Below are 22372 nucleotides of genomic sequence, written 5' to 3'. Positions count from 1 at the left end.
GTGCTCAGGGGACACAAATTAATATGTTCAGAAGACGAAAAAAAAAATTTGATTTTTTTTTTCTTGCGCACAGGGGTGTAAATGTCCCCAGGACCCCTGAGCAGTGTAAGGGTTAATGTGTGTTCCCCGAGCACGGGGAAAAAAAAAAAATCGTAGGCGACACATTTTGGGCGCAATTGACCGAGGAAGTCTGGCAAAAAATGGGCGTTGACAGAGCGGTCGTCAGAGCCGGTCAGCGTCACCCGCGCTGACAGATGGGAGTTGCCACAAAGATATCACTTAATTATTTCTGTCTCTGAGTTTTTCTTAGTTTTTTTGCAGTAATATTATTCAATAGTGTGTATTGTAATATATTTATATAATAAAAGTGGTGAATAATCGCTATACTCAAAAGTATGATGTGCATATTAGTGATTCAATTATTATGTTTATAAAACAATAAACAAATAGTTTTGCTGCTATTACACACTATACACAGGTTATATATAAGTATCTGCATGTTTTGTTCATCATAACGAACCACTAAGTTGGTATTGAGAGTCGAAAAGCAAGGAGGAGAGACCGCCTCACACCAGCCAGCCACTCGCTGCCACTCCCTCAACAACGCCTCACTTGCCCACTTTTTCCTCCCACCATCCTGTTTTATGTTTTATTCAAAATGTACAGACGTTATATATAAGAATCAACATGTTTTGTTCACCACAACTGTACAACTAAGCTGATATAGTTAGTTCAGGCACTAAGAGTCGTCGCTACAAACACAGCTGGCGGGTCCCTCACTCATTCAATGTCACATGCACTAAACTTTCTCCCCCAACAATACCGTTTGTGGTGTTATTACACTATATGCAGACGTTATATATGAATATGTATATATTTTGTTCACCACAACTGTACAGCTAAGCTGATATAGTTAGTTCAGGCACTAGGAGTCGTCGCTATACACAGTCAGCTGGCGGCTCCCTCACTCATTCAAGGTCGCATGCACTAAACTTTCTCCCCCAACAATACTGTTTGCAGTGTTATTATCCTATATGCACACATATTATATATAAGTACAGTACAACCTCGATTCAACGTACCCCGTTTCAACGAATCTCCGGCTAGTTCGCACATTTTTCAGGCCGGATTTACTCACCCGATTCGACGAACAATGGTTCGCCGAAGCGAGGGATGTTCGGATTTGCTTACAACGTCCAGATAGAGTTCACAGTGGTGGAAAACTCTCATTCTATCACAGATTACAATTAATAGTTCCCCCATATGAAAAGTTCGATCACACAAGTGGACCGCACAAATGGTCCACAAGCTTACAATGTTGGGACAGAGTTCACAGAGTTGTGGAAAACTGTCTCATTCTATCACAGTTTACAATTAATAATTCCTTCATAAGACAAGTTGGATCACACAATTAAGTGGACCACACAACAAGTGAACCATATGAACCAAACACCAGCCAGAATGGTCCACACAAGTCAACCATATGAACCAGATACCAGCCAGAGTGGTCCACACAAATGAACGACAGTTTCCATAATTTTCGTTCACTGATTTGTGGCAGACGTATCTTTGTAAATTAATTTAAAGGCTGAAGCGTGATTAGCTGGCTACATGTTGTAAAATCTCTTTAATCTCCTTATAGACATTTTCTGTGATGAAACAAGGTGAGTGAGGGTAGACATAAGGGAATGCTGTACTGAACACCTCACTTGGTTTTCCTTCGTCTGTGTTGTTATAGTTCAGTGACCCATGACTTTGAAAGTTTCAGATTAATAAATCATTTCTAAAACCAGTGTTTTAATAGCTTTTTATTATCCCAATTAAACTAAACTAAATAAAACCGAAAATATACTGTAATATGATAGACATCTGCTATTTGAGAAATTATTTATGTTATTGGAACAACTACTCCAGCGCAAGGGGACGGGTTTAATCCTTGTACACACAGCACCATGCGTTTCTCGTTTGATTTTGTAGCCACAGTTCAGTGACTACGACTTCGAAATCATAAAATTAATAAATCAGTTCTAAAATAAGTTTTTCATATCTCTTATTATCTTAATAATGTTACTAAACTAAATATATAATCTAAAAATATATAATTTGATGTAAATCCAATATTTGAGAGAAATTCATGTTATTGGATCTGGCTTAAACACCAGCCTACTGGAGGGTGTATAGACCTAGTCTGCGTTCATACAGTAGGCACCCAGTGCCGTTATCTTTGTCTGTGTGCGAGTGACGTGTTTGTCCACCGGTGAAAGAATAATCGTGGAATTTACCATTTTTTGACTTCAGCTGTATTATTATACAACAAGATGTCTCAAGGGCTTGCTAATCATGCTGTATCTACAAAAAGGAAGAGGAAGTTTTTTATCCATTGAGCAGAAATTAGACATGATAGAGAAACATGAACGTGGATACTCTGTTACTAGGCTGGCAGAAGAATTTAATGTTAGGAGAAGTACGGTGTGTGATATCAAGAGACAGAAAGATGATATTAGGAAGTTCCTTGCTTCGAGTGATAGTGGTGCATTAAATAAAAGGAAAACATCAAAAGTTTCAACAAATACAAATTTGGACAAAGCTGTGTACAAATGGTTTAACCAGGAGCGCTCTGTGGGGATGCCACTTGGCGGCGACGCCATTAAGACAGCAGCCGATAAATTTGCACAGAAGATGAACATTCCAGATTTTCGAGCAAGTGAAGGATGGTTGCAAAAGTTTAAGAATGGGCATAATATTAAGAACAGGAATGTTTGTGGAGAATCATTATGTGCAGATAAGGATTCTGTCAAGCCATTTAAGCGTATATTAAAAGATTGCATAATAACAAATGATCTAAGACGTTTTCAGGTATACAATGCCGATGAAACAGGCTTTAATTGGAAATGCTTGTAGAGCAACACTTTGGCATCTAGGCTAGATGAGTGTGTTCCTGACCGTAAGGTAAACAAAGAAAAAGTTTCTGCCATGCTGTGTGCAAATGCAGACGGAAGTCACAGAACAAAGTCCGCCATTGTAGGGAAGTCAAAAAACCCACGTGCTTTGAAAATTTTAATGAACAAGCTACCTGTGGTCTACTACAGCTCTAAAACAGCTTGGTTTACTGGAGATATTTTTGTAGACTGGTTCAAAAATCATTTTTGCAAAGAAGTATTAGATTTTCAGATAAAGAAGTGTAGAGTGAGACGGAATGATATCAAGGCTGACAAGGCTCTTGGTTGACAATGCCCCAGCTCATGTAGGGCTCGACACATTAGCGTCACATGATGGACGCATCAAATGTATGGCCTTGCCTCCAAATACCACCTCTCTGATCCAACCAATGGATATGGGTGTTATATATGCAATGAAAAGGCTCTACAAACTAGCAATGAATAAAAAAATCAAGGTGGTGTTTGAGTCAAATAAAGGCAAAAGACAAGGAACTGATTCGAGAGGTCAAGCAACACTGGAACGTTACAAAAAAAACTCAATTGAGGAAGCCATTTACAACTGGGCTAAAGTTTGGGATGAAATTAAAGAGTCAACATTAAGAAATTGTTGGAAAAAACTCCTGTTGCTTGATCATGCTGATGAAGTGACTGAGGAAGAAATGGATTTTGAAGGATTTTCAAATGATATTTATCAATAACTGCATGCCGCTGGTGAGACGGAGTTGACGCTGAACGATGTGGAGGAATGGTTAGATATTGATGCAGTCGATCCACCCATTGGTCATTTAACAGATGATGAGATTATACAAAATGTTACTGGCACTGTTGACGACGACGGAGAGAAGACGAGGATGAGAATGATAGCAGTTTACAATCTGCTACGTGTGCTGACGCATTGTTCCATGTTGAAAAACTCCTTGATATTGTTTCACAAACTGACAATCCAGAGCTACCAGGCTTTTATCAACACCTAAGGATAATGAAAGATATTTGTCTCAAGGACATGACAAAAAGAAGGAAACAAACGAAAATGAGTCAATATTTTTCACGAACTAGCAGAAAATCAACCAGCACAGCCGTACCCAGCACCAGCACAGCCGTACCCAGCACCAGCACAGCTGTACCCAGCACCAGCACAGCTGTACCCAGCACCAGCACAGCTGTACCCAGCACCAGCACAGCTGTACCCAGCACCAGCACAGCTGTACCCAGCACCAGCACAGCCGTACCCAGCACCAGCACAGCCGTACCCAGCACCAGCACAGCTGTACCCAGCACCAGCACAGCCGTACCCAGCACCAGCACAGCTGTACCCAGCACCAGCACAGCTGTACCCAGCACCAGCACAGCCGTACCCAGCACCAGCATAGCCATACCCAGCACCAGCATAGCCATACCCAGCACCAGCATAGCCATACCCAGCACCAGCATAGCCATACCCAGCACCAGCATAGCCATACCCAGCACCAGCATAGCCATACCCAGCACCAGCACAGCTGTACCCAGCACCAGCACAGCCGTACCCAGCACCAGCATAGCCATACCCAGCACCAGCATAGCCATACCCAGCACCAGCATAGCCATACCCAGCACCAGCACAGCTGTACCCAGCACCAGCACAGCCGTACCCAGCACCAGCACAGCCGTACCCAGCACCAGCACAGCCGTACCCAGCACCAGCACAGCCGTACCCAGCACCAGCACAGCCGTACCCAGCACCAGCACAGCTGTACCCAGCACCAGCACAGCTGTACCCAGCACCAGCACAGCCGTACCCAGCACCAGCACAGCCGTACCCAGCACCAGCATAGCCATATCCAGCACCAGCACAGCTGTACCCAGCACCAGCACAGCCGTACCCAGCACCAGCACAGCCGTACCCAGCACCAGCACAGCCGTTCCCAGCACCAGCACAGCTGTACCCAGCATCAGCACAGAAGCAGCTGAAGCCAACACAGCAGCAGCGAGCACCAGCAAAGCTGATGCAAACATCTAAAAACATCGTGTGTTAAGTGAACAGTTAGAGCAAGTGTTAACTGTGTACATAGTGTTAAAATTAAAGTTGCAATAATTCTAGTGTACAATAGTTTTCATGAACTGTATTGTAGTACTCAATATACAGCATAACTACTTTTAATCACAGTGCTAACGGCATAATGCACTGCAGTACGTATTTACTGTAGAGCATTCACAACTTCACGAAACTTCAAGATAGACATGACTCCAACAATAAGGTAAATAAATGAATTACAGTATTTTTTAGCAGAGTAGTAAAATATAGGTACAGTATGTAATATGATAATGCATTTTTATGTGTACAAGAAAAAAAAGACACTGACGCAAATGCCTCCTGAAGGTCACCTCTTGCAACGAATCCAACGCTCCAACGAACTGGGGTTGGTCCCATATAATACGTTGAATCGAGATTGTACTGTATCTACATGTTGAATGCACCGTAACTGTACACCTAAGCTTGTAGAGTGCCAAAGAGCATAGTGGCCACCCTCTAAACAGCTAGACAAATCGTGCAGACGACGTCACCTCCATCACCCATGTGGCTCCTCCCAGCATAATCCTTTTGCTGTTATTACACTAATACACACATTATATATAAGTATCTACATTTGTGTTCACCATTGAGAACCACTGACCTGGTATGGTGAATGCAGACAATAACAGGTGGCCACACAGTCAGTAAACGATGCTATCTCCCTCCATCTCTCAGCATCACTCGTCCCACAGCACTAATTATTACAACAATCCTGCTATTATCACAACCCTGGTTATTTATATCACAGTCATGGGTCATCTGTAATATTGTCATCGCTAAATAATAGCAATTATATATTTATTTTGACATTTTTCGGCGATGCTGTGGTCACAAGCTGAACAGCAATGCTGTTCGCTCATGCTGCATTGCGCCAGTCTTGGTAGCTCCAACAGTACTGTGCCACTCACACCTGAGAATATTGACCACGATTTTTTTTTAAATGGCGTCTGTTTACAAGAGCCCTGAGGAAGCTAATGGGAACCCCGTGTAGCCGCGGGCCATTTGAATCGGGCCTGGCAACCAATGGCGTATATGTATGCCATGCGCACAGTGGGACATGATACTCATGGCGTATATATACGCCATGCGCAGTTTAAGGGTTAAGGAAGGGGGGGGGTTCACCCATGTGCAACTAATATATTCTCTACCATCTTTGCTATTACACATTATTATACAGAAGAAAGAGATATGATATGATCACAACTTACAAAGTACTAACAGGAATTGACCAAATTGACAGGAATTTCTGAAACAAGAAGCATTATGAACAAAAGGGCATGTTCAAGCTAAAGAAACAAAGGTGCCAAACATTATTAGAAAGTTGAAGGCCATAACGAATTAAAATTACCTTTATTCAACGTTGATAACTTCAACTTCAATTATCTCTGAAACCAGAGTTTCAACTTTGAGTGGCTTCTAAAAATCCAGTTTTTAACCGATTCTCACTATTTTGACATATTGTGTGCTCTTCTGTCTGTTCTAACAATCCCATCAGAATGGATTTTTCATAAACTTTATACATTTGGAGTTAAAAAAATTGTTTACTAAATTTGCCGCATATCTCAAATGTCCTATTGACTATTTTTTACAGTAAACTATACTAAAAACCTATATTCTAACTTAATGAAAATGACTAGATCAGTTTCTTTACTGCCAGAAAATAAGTCAGTGGACTTCTGGAGGGGCCCTTTGGTTGATTTTGCCAGGGGTGCATCATTTATTGTCTGGTGGCAGCACTCGTCACTACCCACGGGCCACCGCCTCAGCCACGGTGAACTCTTTGGGTTGATCTAGTCTCCTTGGTCCCCTGTTCTAAGGCTCGTGTTTCTCAGGTTGCCCACAGTGTCATTAAGGATAGCCAGCCTGCAGTCTATCCCTAGGCCCATGATGTTCGCAAATACGTTGCACTCGAGGCAATTTTCTCTTATGTCAAAGGCGGATATTCAGGCCTGTCTCCCTCCCACCCTTTTATGTTCATTGGTTCATGGCACCGTTTATCTGCTCCTGAACTAAATGTGTGGCTAGACGCTAATCTGAGCGCCAGGTTACCTGGTGACGGCATCAGTACTTCAGGGTTTTAGCAAATTTTATTTTGTTTATTTTCAAGTTATTTTACTTTTTAGTGGTTTTGAGTGTTGGGAACCTAGCTGTTGTCTGTCAAACTCCACTAACATTCTGGATGCTTTCCTGGTGGAATTGTGAAATATCATTTGCTCCTTGCACTTCATGTAAAGGAGCTGATTTTGGCTCTGGTTTCTGATAGGCCAAAGGAACTCTTGCAACTGATGTGACTGGTAGTTTGGGGCAATCTCAATGAGATAGCTACAAGAAGCCACCAGGACTCCACCAGAAGGAGGCACTTCATTACATTCATGTCTGAGTTTTATAAGAGGAAGGGGACATGTTTGCTAATTCCATTTCCCAGTCAGAGTAGGGAAAATGGGAAAGTTTAACTGGTCTTCTTTCTGCGATTTCCTACCTCTTTTTGAGTACCTCTGCTTATTCCTTGTCCAGGATACATGTTCAACATATTGAATTGGGTTAGAATCACACGAGAACGGAAATAAAATGCGAAAAACAGGTCGAGTTTGCCGCGAGAGGGAGCGTGGGTGTGGGCACTTGTCGTGACAACAAAACAATGGGCTGACCACGTGACCGCGTAGGCTCAGATGCCATGTGGGCATTGTGGAGAACCGGAATTTCATGGCAAACTTTTAAGAGTATCCCCAACAAAATCGGATCGAAAATGGAATTTATACAAATATTTTTTCTTGTGACTCAATAGATAGTCACATCAGCGGAACCGTAATAAAAATAGTTGACAACCGGAATCCGGCACCAAAGCGCGAAAGTGTACAACATATAAATGTATTGGGTAGTTGCAAAAATACTTGGAAAGCCCTGGAATGAAGATGTTATCATTAACATTGCATAACTTCATAATGATAGTCAATGCCCTAAGCATTGAAGATTAGCCCCAAATATCCAAAGCCCATTGAAACCCATTACTCACTGATTTTTGGAACAGGTTGAGTGTTCCAAAACTGAAACTCCCGCTGATTCTGCAGTTGCATCTTCCGCATGTATCTCTCTACTTCAGGCATCAACGGAGGGACCTGAGTTCCTACACCTACACCACTTGCCTGAGAAGTGAAAAATTACATTAAAAGGATTATGCCAAATGTAATGGTCACCTTTTTTTTTACAACATGTTAACTAGTTGAATTAGTCATTTATTATGCACCCCATATCCATCTTGTGGGTGGCAGTGGAAAGGGTTCCAGAGGCACATTATGGATTCAGGATCTGAGATGTGGATCAATCACACATGGAAAATCTAAAAGGGTATTCTGTTTCCTGTGTCAGCATCTCATAATGTATACTACTGTACATTAAAAATGTAAATTAGGCAATAACTATCTTAATTCAAGCCACCTGAGGAAGGTATTCACAATCCATATTCTAGGCATATCTCAAAACCAGCATTGAATGTAATGAAATGACAATTTCTGGGTGAGCCTCAGTGGCTCCCTGAACCTACTATACTGACATTGTGCCAGACTACCAGGCGTCATCAATTAGGGAGTTCTATTTGGCCTACCAAGGACCACAAGCCAGAACCTGGCCCCATCAGAGAGGTGCAGGAAGAAGTGGCATGTATGAAAAATTTAATGTAAATTTATTTATATTTGCCACAACCAAGGGAAGATACCCAGAAAGTCAGCGAAACAAAGCAGACCACTGCTTGGTTAGAAACAGGACCGCAGCCTTAAAACTGCGAAAAGAACTCCTTCAACAATGTAAAAACAACAAAAAATTAATGAAACAAGTATGAGCTAGTTTACCCCACCTCCCCCACGACCTGTTCGAATGATGATGAAAACTACCCGATGCCCTGGGGCAGGGAGGGTGTCAGGAAGTAACTGGGGCTCACCCAGAAATTGACTTTTCATTACATTCAATGCTGGTTTTCTGGGGTGCAGCCCCTTGTGGCTCCCTGAAGCTAACTACTGTACCTACTGAGAATGAAGAAAAAGTGTACTAACCAGGGAGTAGGAAGCATCACAGGAATAAAGATGAAGAAACCAATAGCCTCGACATGACTTAAGACCACACAAGGCCGTTGAGGACCGTGAACATTCGTAAGTTAGCTGACTGCCAAGACCCTGTTCGATCGCCAACCCCCCCCCCCCCCCCCACGTCTAAATATCAACCCGAGACGTAATAGCAAAGACTGCTGAAAGAATGCCATATGACAACAAACAGCCCATTTGTTTACATCCCTAAATATGCTAAACATACACTCTGCATCCATTCTCTTGGGCTATTTATATTTACACTTACAAAAGTTTATTCAATAAAGAACAGACACCATTGCCCTGGGCCGGCCTGGTGAGCACTGTTCACAATGCTCCAGCCAAGAGACGACGCGTCTGAACACATCGAGCGAGGGCTCGGGTAAGTGCCAAGGCACTGAACTCAAAGACCCTGAAGAGGAATCCAGCGACGCAACAACCGATGCAAAGCCCCCATAGGATGAACCGAGCAACGCCTCAGAAGTGGAAGGGGCATCCCCGAAGGATGCCAGAACACACACCGAAGCCAAACCAAACCCAGTAGGTAGACCAGCACAGCGAAGTTCAATCTCCCACACAACTGCTCGAGCAACCGGCGGGTGCCCAAGACCCGGGCGGACCCTCCCAGAAACAGCCAAAGGCGGGACCACAGCCTCAGCAATGCCTCCAGAAGGAGAGACATAAAAGCAGTTCGAGAGCCCCAAACATGACCCAGCCAGGTCAGAACCTAGCTGGGTCATGGAACCAGATGGGACTTCCTCCAGTGTAGTCCCATCTTCCTCCAGATGGGATTTTCTTCCTTCCTCCAGCTGGGAACGAACCACACCCCCCTGGCGAGCAGACAAGCGGACCGACTGGGAGCCCATACTAACCAATCTTTGAGGTAGGCCAGAACCAGAACCCCTAGCAGAGGCAGACAGGTCACCACACCCGGGTAAGACACATGAATATGTGAGGTGCCAGATCCAAGCCAAAAGGAAGGCAACGAAAGTGGTCAACCAGACGCCCCCACAATGAAACTTAAACAGGCCCTGAACCCCAGATGAACAGGAACATGCCAATAGACATCCTGCAGGTCCAGGGACACCATCCTGGCACCGGCTCCAAAAAAAGCCGGACCTGAGACAGAGTGGTCATATAAAAGGAGGTACAAGGAATCCAGCGGGTTCAGATGGGACATTATCATCTTCTTATCTTGAGATGATTTCCGGGCTTTTTAGTGTCCCAGCGGCCCGGTCCTCGACCAGGGCTCCATCCCCAGGAAGCAGCCCATGACAGCTGACTGAACACCCAGGTACAGTACCTATTTTACTGCTAGGTAACAGGGGCATAGAGTGAAAGACACTCTGCCCATTGTTTCTCACCGGCGCCTGGGATCGAACCCAGAACCACAGGATCACAAGTCCAGCGTGCTGTCCGCTCGGCCGACCGGCTCGGCCGACCGACCGGGTGGTTCTAGATAGAAAACTATCGCCTGAGGCCATCATAAAGAATGTTGTGCGAGGAGCTTATGCCACACTTTCTAACTTCAGAATTGCTTTTAAATACATGGATGGCAATATACTAAAGAAATTGTTCATGACTTTTGTTAGGCCAAAGCTAGAATATGCAGCGGTTGTGTGGTGCCCATATCTTAAGAAGCACATCAACAAAGAAAAGGTGCAAAGACATGCTACTAAGTGACTCCCAGAACTGAAGGGCAAGAGCTACGAGGAGAGGTTAGAGGCATTAACCCTCAAACCGCTAGGGGCCCAAATGGAATTCACACCCACAGGCACAACAACAACAACAAAAATCCAAAAAATTCTTTCGTCTTATAGAAGTGTTCATTTTTGTTCCCTGATCACGGAAAAAATAACAAAAAAATCGTAGGTGGCATATTTTAGCCGAAATAGGGTAGGGAAGTGTGGCAAAAAAGGGGCGTTGGCAGAGCCTTCGCCAGACGAGGTCTGCTCCGCCCGAGCTGTCAGACGGCAGTTGCCACAAATATATTATTACCTACTTATTTCAATGTCTCTGATTTTTCTTAATTTTTTTGCAGTAATATTATTCCATACAGTGAATTGTGGTATATTTATATTATAAAATGTTTGAACCATCGCTGCACTCAAAATTATGGTGTGCATATTAGTGATTCAATTATTATGTTCATAAAGCAATAAACAAATAGTTTTGCTGTTGTTACACTATATACACAGGTTATATATAAGTATTTGCATGTTTTGTACACCATAACGAACTACTAAGTTGGCCTTGTGAGTCAAAAAGCAACGAGGAGTGATCGCCAAACACCAGCGAGCCACTCACTGCCACTCCCTCCCTCAACACCACCTCACTCACCCTCATTCACCTCCCACAATACTCTTTCTGTATTTATTCACTATACACAGGTGTTATATATACGTATTTACATGTTTTTGTTCACCATAACTGTACATCTAAGCTTGTATGGTGAGTGAAGGCCATAAGACGTAGCTACTCACACAGTCAGCTGATCGGCGGCCGCACTCAAGGCCAGACGCACTAATATTTGTCCTCCAACAATATTGTTTGTGGTGTTATTACGCTATATACACACATTATATATAAGTATCTACCTGTTTTATTCATCATACCTGAACAAATAAGCTGGTATGGTGCCCAAAGACCATAGTGGCCACCAGTAAACACCATGCCAAGTCGTGCAGACGACGCTCCTCCCTCACCAAAATGGCGGTTCCCAACCTACTCCTCTCGCTGTTATCACACTCTATACATACGTTATATATAAGTATCTACATTTGTGTTCACCATAGCGAACCACTAAGCTGGTATGGTGAGTGCAGTCAATAAATGGTGGCCACACACAGTCAGAAGATGACGCCACAACCCTCCCTCCACAGCCTTACTCCTCCCTCCATGGAGCACAGCGCTAAATATCACCACAATCCTGCTATTATCAGTATCCTGGTCAGTTTTATCACAGTCAGGGGGCTTCAGTAATACTATCACTGCTAAATAATAGCAGTATCATTTATATTATGGTATTTGTAGGCAATGCTGTGGTCACAAGCTGAACAGCGGTGCTGTGAGCTCGTGCTGCGTGCGCCAGCCTTGGTGGCTTGCTCAATACTGACGCTGTAATACCCAAGAATGTTGGCCTGGATTTTTTTTCTAGGTGGCATCTGGCAACTAATGGTCGTGGCTGTACTATAGCTGCCCCTATCCCAGGCGGGGCGTTTAAATTATAGCGCTAGACACGAAATCATATATAAATGATGTGCGCGGTTTCGGTTTTGTCACTGATATCATTTATATATGATATGCGCGGTTTGAGGGTTAAATATGCCAAAACTGGAAGACAGAAGAAAAGGAGGTGATACGATCACTACATACAAAATAGTAACAGGAATTGATAAAATCGATAGGGAAGATTTCCCGAGACCTGGAACTTTAAGAACAAGAGGTCATAGATTTTAACTAGCTAAACACAGATGCCGAAGAAATAAGAAAATTCACTTTCGCAAACAGAGTGGTAGACGGTTGAAACAAGTTAAGTGAGAAGGTGGTGGAGGCCAAGACCATCAGTAGTTTCAAAGCGTTATATGACAAAGAGTGCTGGGAAGACGGGACACCATGAGCGTAGCTCTCATCCTGTAACTACACTTAGGTAATTACACATACACACACATGTAAGTAGGGAGTAACTATCACAGAATAGCACAATACATACACGTACGTATTAGGGTCTCGCGCACAACAATTTTAAATGCCCTGTGAGGGACAGAGGCAGCTATAGCCTAGCCACAGCCGACAGTAAAAAAATGCCATTTTGGAAAAATTCCATTATACCCGAGACACCATGGAGAGTGCACCAAGTACCAGCGGCCAACCGCATTCAGCACAGCGTGCAACTCAATCGTTGACTGAAGATGAAATTAATCAGGAATTGTTCTAGGAGGGTGATAACCCTGATATTGATGACTGACATAGTCAGAGTCTACACACAGCCAGAAGATTTGGAGACGACCATGAACATGTGGGTGTCACAAAGGGTAGGCCTAGCTACTCACCCATGCCTCTTCACCCACAGTCTGCTCCACTTTGTGCCCGACCACACAGTTCATGTGCAAGTCCAGAATAAACCTCAAATCCGCACAGTCCCGTTTCAGCACTGGAAACAGCCGGGAAACCCACTTGAGAGACGGGGTCATTTTGACCACGCCCAAGCACACCTACTCCGAGATGACCTGACGAGCGCAAGGAAAGTAGCCTACCCCGCAAGCCCCAAACCCCCAGAAGAGGAAGAAGCTGCCCAATGCCACCACAGGCCAGATGACATGACCAAAATGTCCACAAATTGAGATACCAAACGCGAGCAAACAGAGCGAACCTTCCCTCATCGCTCCGTCAATGGGGTGATCCGCAAAAGGTCCAACGCCCCTTACAAGACGCCCGCCGCCGAACAGAGATCATCACGCCGACTAAACGACGCCGGCTCCGAAGGCAATGTCGGCTCAGAAGCCTTGCCCAACTCGACCAGCAGAACCCTGACCCCTGGCATGACCCTTCCAAGAAGACGGAGAATGGCTACCCTGGAGAACCAATAAGTCTGACATAGGACAACAACAAGACGAAGCTGCCTGCAAAAACTCTGAGACAGCAGACTGCAAACAGCAACAGACAAAACAGCGATGAAAAAATAAGAGAGAGCGAGCCCAATCTTGAAGGCACACGAGGCAAGAAGTAAAGAACAGACACACTGCCTCCTTCAGGATATGCATAAGTGTATCTACTCAATTTAACGGCCTCTTTTATACCAATCTGCTGGTAATAACGACCGGTTTGGGAGACCATTATCTGGAGCCTCATTTACCGGTCTGGCGGTCAATATAACCATAGGCCGGTGTTGGGTTTGTTTTGGTATCAACAGGCCCTCACATGGCCACCGACCTCAATCGTCCAGTCTCAAATTAAATCTTAACTTTTTTTTAAAATGATTCAGTTTAATGAAGAAAATTCTTAATTATTATTAATAAAATATTTTGAAACAATTGTTATTAAGCAAAATTCATTGATTTATTATTTAATACATTTTATAGTATGGCACTAGGTATTTTTTTCCCACAGAATGTACTGTGCCGGGCCATGTGGCCGCATTGTTTACTGTGAACTCGCGCGGCTAGCTTCCATTTTGAAGGACATTAGCTAATTGTGATCTTCATTTTAATTTACGAAATGCCAAAAGTTATCCAGAGGAAGCGCCTGACTGTTGCACAAAAGCTGGAGTTAATTAACCCTTAAACTGCACAAAACGTATGATGTGTGACATTGAACGGGGTATAATTCGAAAAATATTTGAATTATGTAAAAATTACTTAAAAATGTTAAACAAATCTCCAATTTATTGGCTTCAGCTTCATGAAACTTTCATCAAAATATTTTCAGAGGTTGATTTTAGACTAATATTTAAAAAAATAGAACATTTTGTTGATAAGAGAACAGCTCCTATTAACTGGAACTGATAGATAATGCAATAATAAAGAGATGCAAGCCCGACGCACAAAGAAGAAGAATAGTAGTAAGAAGTGTCCACAAATTGGATACAGCTGGTACCTCTAGAGCATTGGTAAGTAATACATACCACAAACAATAATGAGTAATTATGTTATTATGCTCCAGTTTGTTATACATCATATAAATACATTGCCCAATGTTATTATCAGTTACATTCAACAATGTCCAACAAATATTTTGTTAGGGGATTTTTTTTTTTTTTAGGTTTTTAGTTTTTCCTCCTTTGTTTATTATTTGAATTTGTTTTAACCTTTACATCCTGGAGAATGCATACTCGTCCCTACCTATGTGAAGCACAACTTGGGGACATCGATTTTTGGGGGGCTGATTTTTTCACAGATATCAAACTATTTTCCTTGTCGCTTTATGTTGCTTTGATGATTAGGGGACCAGATAAGGACTTTTTTTTTACTTATATAAAGTGTACCCTAAATATATTCTCTAAATCATTATAATTATCCCTATATTTTGTCTATTTTTAGGGAGGGGGGGTATTTTTTCTTGACTTCATTTCTACACACATTGACCTACAACTTTCACATACTTGAGTACGAATGCCAAACAATGTTTATTACAACATACATATAAATTCATGAATTTGAACTGCCTTATTCATTGTTGATAACTTCAACTTCAATTATATCCAACTAGAATTTCAACTTACTTCAGTATCCAAAAATCTAGTTTCTGACCGATTCTCACCATTTTTACATGTGTGCACAGCTGTCTGTTCTACAATCCCTATAGAATTGATTTTTATAAATTCTAAATGTTTGGAGTTATACATTTTTGTTGAATAAATTTGAGCGTATTTGAAATGCCATATTGACAATTTCTTTTTTTTACAGTAAACTATACTGAAAACCTATATTCTAAATATATGAAAATGAAGATCATATGCTATTCTGAGAGCATAACAACACCAAATGAACAGTTGGTGATACTTTTATATTTTTGCAGCCGATTTCAAAACCTTAAGTTTGCAATATTCAATTTTATAAATATCTTTTATTTTCTTGTTTTTCAAGTTACACTGGTATCATTTAGACAAAGTTGGAGCATTTGCCTAGTAGATCATGCACAAAACATTTGATAGTTTCAAAAAATTTAAAAAACTGAATTCAATATCTCACATCATATGACATTTTGTGCAGTTTAAGGGTTAAAAAACTTGATAAAGAATGTTCTCATGCATGAGCAGCAGCAGTTTAACATCGGCAAAAGTACAATAAGTGACATTAAACAACCAGCGATGAATGTAATGAAACGCCATTTTCTGGGTTAGACCCGGAGATTAGACCATGGCAACAGTCAATCAGTGGAGTTTTAGGTCTACTGGGGACTAGAGCCAGAACCTGGCCCCCTCAAGAAGAGGCCCGAGGAGCAATGGCCTAAAGACACCCCTGTGTAATTGGACGCAGTCTTTGTCTGCCATCTACCAGGCCAAGCACCCAGAAAGGTAGGAATTTCAAAACAAACTACTGCTGGTCAAAAATTGCAAACTGAAAGCCGAACTAGCATACAGAACTCCCCAATCAAAAAGAAGGAAACAAACATGACGTCGCCACAATCGCCATGCATCCGTCTGTGCAACCCTCCCCACTCCCCCGGGAGGAGGACGGAGGGGTCCCAGACCTCCACGCCGGCTATTATCCTCAGTTCAGAGGCTGAATATCAAAAACACAAAAAAAAACAGCGTTGAATGTAATGAAACGCCATTTTCTGGGTGAGTCCCGGAGGCTCCCCGGAGCTATCCCAGGGTGATATGCTAATGTCAGACTTTGGCATCAGTCATGTGTATGGAGTTCTTAGGCCTACCGGGGACCACGGCCAGAACCGGGCCCCCTCAGAGAGGCAAGGGGAGCAATGGCCTATAGAAGCCCCCGTGTGGTTGGAAGCATTCTATGTCTGCCATCGACCGGAACAGGCACCCAGAAAGGTAAGCGCCTCAAAACAAACCCCTATTCTGGTTAAAATTGCTACCAAAAACCGAACTAGTAGATAGAACTCCCCAACCGAAAACAAGCAAATTAGTGTGACGTCACACACCGCCGCGCCGCTGTCTGCGCAGCTCCCCCCTCCCCTAAAAGAACTAGGGAGCCATCAATAACAACATTCTGTCTAGGTACAAAGTAATCACGAAATTTCCCTCTGATATCACTGAACACTTTTTGCACTCTCCAAAGTCGATCATTTGTAATATCAAAATTTTCAAGGTGTAGGTACCGTAGTAGTATCAGAAACCTGTCTCGTGACATGTACTTGAACACAGGTGATGAATAATTAAGGTATTGTTGCTGACCACGGTGATGAATAATTAAGGTATTGTTGCTATGTTGACGAAATAATGCTGTGGTGCTGTGGCTAGCGCTGTTAACATTGTGAACAGCATTGAATCACTGATATTCGAACATTGTACCCAGTCATTATCACACTCAGGCTCTTCTATAATACTATCATGGCTAAATAATACAGGTTATATATATATTTTGACATTATTAGGCAATGCTGTGGTCACACGCTGAACAGCAGCGCTGTGCGCTCATGTTGCGAGCGCCAGCCTTGGTTGCTCACTCACTACTGAGGCTCTCTCACCCAAGAATGTGGCCCACAATTTTGTTAAAAGATGGTGTCTGTTTACAAGAGCCCTGAGGAAGCCGATGTGAACCTCATGTAGCCGTGGGAGTTTTGAATGGAACGTGAAAAATACAAATACCTGTAGGCGCGAAGCGCACCCCAGAAGTGAGCCTGCAGGCACATTGCCCAGTTAAAGGGTTAAACTGCTACAGCATAAGGGCCGGGAAGCCAAAAATGTTTGGATTATGTAAAAATTACTTTATTAAAAAAGTTAAACAAATCTCAAACTTATTGGCTTCAGCATCGTGAAACTTTCATCAAAGTATTTTCAGAAATTAATTTTGAGACGATTTTTTTTAAGGAAAATAGTTCCTATTAACTGGAACTGAGGGATATTGCAGTAACAAAAAGATGCAAGCACCAGTTCGATGCTCAAAGAAGAATAGTAGTAAGAAGTGTCCATAAAGTGGATATGCAGCTGGTGCCTTTATAGCACTGCCGAGTAATATATAATAACACAAATAATAATGAAAAAGTATGTTATTAGGCTCAGTTTTGTTATATATATCACATAAATACACTGGCCAATGTTAATATCCGTTACATTCACCAATGTCCCCAAAAAAAATTTTCAGGGAATTTTTTCCCTCTTTGGTTTTTATCTGATTTTGTTGTAACCTGTACATGTGGAGAGTGCGTACCTGTCCCTAACTTTGTGAAGATACAAATAAATTGATCAACAAATAAATCAGTCACAACTTGCAGAACTTGGGACTCTTGAAATTTTTTGGGGCCGATTTTTTCACAGATTTCAAACTTTATTTTCTTTGTCTCTTTAGGTTGTTCTGATGATTAGGGACCAGATTAGGGCTATTTCACTTATATAAAGTACACCCTAAATATATCCCTTAAATCATCATCAATCATTATAATTATCCCTATTTTTTTTTTGGGGGGGGGGATCTTTTTCTTGTCTTCATTTAACACACATTGACCTACAACTTTAACATACAGTATTCGGGTACGATTAAAAAACAATGTTTATTAAAACATACAAGTAAATTAATGAATTAGAACTACCTTTATTCATTGTTGATAACTTCAATTATCTCTAAAACTAGAGTTTCAACTTTTCAGTTTCTAAAATTCCAGTTTCTGACCGATTCTTACCATTTTAACATTGTGTGCTCAGCTGTCTGTTCCACAATCCCTTCAGAATGGATTTTTCATAAACCCTAAATATTTCGAGTTATACATTTTTTGTCTAAATTTGGCACACATTTCAAATGCCATATATATATGGATTTTTTTTTTATAGTACAGTGGTACCTCGGTTTACGAATGCCCCTCTTTACGAACTTTTCATGTTACGAGCCCGATTTCTTCTGAAAATTTTAATCGGGTTACGAACTTTACCTCAGGATACAAGTTTGTTATATGCGTAGGCCGACTTAGCGTGGTGGCAGGGCGATCGCACCTCAGTTTCCCAGTGCCTCCAGCCTAAGACTATCCTGCCTGAATTCTTTGCAAAGAGTTACAGTTTTTATTTTTTTTTTATTTTTGGGTATTTGAACATAAAAGTTGTTATTATATATCTCGCCATGGGTCCTAAGAAAGCCAGTGACAAGGTTCAAGGCAAGAAAACACATGTAAGAATGACCATAGAGGAAAAACAAAGAGATCAATCGTAAACATAAAATGGTACATGTGTTGTTGAACTAGCGAGGCAGTACAACAAATCTTCAAGAGGCTGTAGAGGATGTCCCGTCCTCATTAATTAAGAAAATGTGTGCAGTATGGGAAGAACTGCAAAGTTTTGCTAAAAAAAATCACCCAGATTGTAACACGGGACAGTTTTGGCGCTCTCTTGTCCTTTACCCTTACCGTATTTAAACTTAATTCCAAGAACCCCAGCGCTAACTCAGATGAGTCCCACACCACGTGGTCTTAGCCGTTCGATCGTCTAAAATTCTACAGCCACGTGACGTCGACCCTAGGCTTTCTAGCAAACTCAAAGGATCTTAATCACTGCCACCACCAAACCATTTAAAATGAAAAACTATTTAATCGTGGTTTGGGCCAATTAATCAATCATTAAACCCTTGGGGCTTAATCCCCAAATTACTTGGAAAAGGGGGGAACAACTTACATTAAGTGTGGGTTACTCAAACAAACCAACAGGATATATTTGGGAGTCAAGATAGCATGACTTGCTTGCAGTATTAATACGGATTCATTCCAATAACCCGGACCTGTAGAGACCACGGCAAACACAATCATATAGTATCAATTGGGTTAAACTCAGGAAATACAAGGTTCTTGATAAACAATTTATTATGCAAAGCTATCAAAGTAATTAATAAAAATCACTCCCTAAGTTAACACGTCCTACATGACCTATAGAGGCAGACATGAGATTACTTCTCCGTACCAAAAACTCTCAGCAACTTTTACCTTAATCTAAGAGACCAGCCGCTGGAGTTCTGGTCTCAGGAGGTGAGAATGGTTGACCTCTTCAGCTGCTGCCCAAAACCACACTAACTGTAGCCTCCACTACTCAAGATTGAGGCTAGTGAATATTACTCTGCCAGGTTTATCAATTTACCAAGCAAGGTTTAATTTAACAAACTAATCTTAAATTTACTGAACAACCCAGATGGATAAACTCTTATTAGACTGATGGTAATTGTACCGGCATCTTAGGGCAAGGATTTCCAATTACTGTACAATATTGGCTAGTGCTCTGAATTAGAACTTTGTGAATTAAATCATGTGGAAGGTTTTGGTGACCCCTTGACTCAGGATGGTCAAGATTCTTACGCCGAGCAACCTAGTTCCCTAGTACTTTATATGACGTCACTCTCTTTGATGGTATACACCCCTGATCTCAACCTTTACATACATGTAACTTAACATACATAAATCAAATTAGTTATTACTGTATTTACTGTATTTTGTCGAAATATTCATTATATGTTGCATTAATACAGAGAACCAGCCATCTTGTAATCTTAAACGCTAATCCCTTAATCCCTGGAGGGATGACCTTTCTCTCCAGTCAGGTAGACTACCCCTCTCACTCCAAACTTTAAGACCACGCGGTCCCCATGTCTATGAGAATCTATACTGCATAATTTCTTACAACAACCTAGTTTATTACAAGATAAAGCTGTAGCAGGCCATTGCATTGATCTTATTAATGACAATGTGATGTCTCACTACAGACAAGTGTTACAAAAAAGGGAAAAGCAATCTTCAATGGAATGATTTCTAGTGAGAAAATCAAGCAGTGAGCCAGAAGCAGGTCCTAGTGGTATGCAGGCAAAACGTGTCAGTGTGTGTGTATCCCAGAGAACCCATCACTGCTTGATGTTATAATGGAAGGGGACTCTCCTTCCAAACAGTAACACCTCTCCTCCTCACCGTCTTCCATACGCCAACAGGAGTCATCAGTAAAGGTAAGTTATAACTTGTACATCCTTTTGTAGTGGAAGATTTGGGTGAATTAGGTATACAATTTACTTTAAAGTTTATTTTTTGGGGAGTCAGGAACGGATTACTTCATTTCCCATTATCTCTTATGAGGAAATTCGCTTCGATTTACGAATTTTCGGGTTAAGAACAGCCTCCAGGAACGGATTAAATTCGTAAATTGAGGTACCTCCTGTAAACTATACTAAAAAACCTATATTCTAAATCTAAAAAATGAAGATCATATGCATAGCATAATAACACCAAATGAACAACTGGTGATAGTTTATATTTTTGCAGCTGATTTCAAGTCTGATGTTATCAATATTCAATTTTATAATTATTTTTTATTTTCATGTTTTTCAAGTTACGTTGGTGATCATTTAGATAAAGTTGGAGCATTTGTTAGTAGATTATGCACAAAAAAATTTAAAGAGTTTGAGAAAGTCTGAGGAACTGAGCTCCTAGGCACGACATACATGTATGTCCTGCACAGTTTAACACTATTGCACTCTTCGAAAAAATATTTGTATAAAATTCATTAATTATCCGATCAACTTCGGGATAGTTTCAAAATGAGCGCCTTCAGAGCGCGCACAATTTGATACCAAAATGAAAGATGTAACACGAAACTTGATGTCAGAACACTTGAAAGATTATAAATACGTTTTTGGTCAAAATTTCAAAATATTTGTTAAAATTCCATTTATTGTGCTATTATTATTATTATCAGACTAGTTCCTGTAAATGAATAATTGAGGCGCACCTTTATATTGCGAACAATTTGATACCAAAATGAAAGATGTAACATGAAAATTTATGTCAGAACACTGGAAAGATATAAATAATTTTGTGATGATGAGCGTCCAAAATTAAAATATGTTAAAATTCCATTTATTGCTCTATTATGAGTCTAGTTTTAAAATACACGCCTTTTTATTGCAAACAATTTGATACCAAAATGAAAGACGTAACACGAAAATTTATGTTATCAAACTGAACGAGTGTACACATTTGGCTGCGATGTGCAAATTTGGTGCTCGTTCACGGGTAACTTTAGGCTTTGCAAACGGGAATCACGCTTGGCTTTTGGACAATATATGCATATACAACACATGTAGGGAATTTAATTGTGAGCACAATGATACCAAAACGGGTCACGTAGCACGAGAATTAAGATAAGAAAACTGAACAAGAATACACATTTTACTGAATTTGTGCACTCACGGGTAACTTTTGCTGACGTTAGACTTTGCTGTGGGGAGTCACGCTTGGCTTTTAGACCTTATATGCATATACACCTGTAGGGAATTCTATTGTGAACACAATACCAAAACGAACAACGTAGCACAAGAATTAAGGTGAAAAAACTGAAACGAGCACTGTATACACATTTAGTGTCGCCAAGCACTCGCCCGCACCGCCAGGAGTAGTTCGTGTATACGTGCGGAGCGCACGCCTGGGGGGAAAGTGTTAAGGGGTAAAGACTCCAACGCTCCTCCGTTGTCTATAAAAAAAAGCATTTTTACCACATTTGACTAATTCCTGCAATCGTGCTAATACAGCTTGGAGTTTAGCCTGCGTTGAAGAGACATTGTCAGTTAAGCTGTGTCCATTAACAGTTCTCCAGTGTCTAATCATAGTGCCTAAAATACTGGAAATATTGAGAGATATTTATCCAGATATTAACACTTTCGCCGGGC

The 22372-nt window shown here is 41.4% G+C and overlaps 1 protein-coding gene across 2 annotated transcripts in view; it reads right to left on the bottom strand.

The window, feature by feature from the left end:
• The window catches only part of Nmt (N-myristoyl transferase), a 160447-nt gene that overhangs the window by 84942 nt on the left and 53133 nt on the right, over positions 1 to 22372 (bottom strand). The window contains exon 1 of one of the 2 annotated variants that reach the window (XM_069310357.1): positions 8003 to 8158. The exons of the other annotated variant lie outside the window; for it this stretch is intronic. Coding sequence (XP_069166458.1) covers positions 8003 to 8093 — 91 coding nt within the window. The 5' untranslated portion in view covers positions 8094 to 8158. Of the gene's footprint in view, positions 1 to 8002; positions 8159 to 22372 lie in introns of those variants that run through there. 2 annotated transcript variants of the gene reach the window in all.

Source organism: Procambarus clarkii, chromosome 67 (genome assembly GCF_040958095.1).
Source record: "Procambarus clarkii isolate CNS0578487 chromosome 67, FALCON_Pclarkii_2.0, whole genome shotgun sequence".
NCBI classification, from domain to species: Eukaryota; Metazoa; Arthropoda; class Malacostraca; order Decapoda; family Cambaridae; genus Procambarus; species Procambarus clarkii.
Note: the sequence above shows the minus strand (reverse complement) of the source record. Positions and strands in the feature narration are given on the sequence as shown.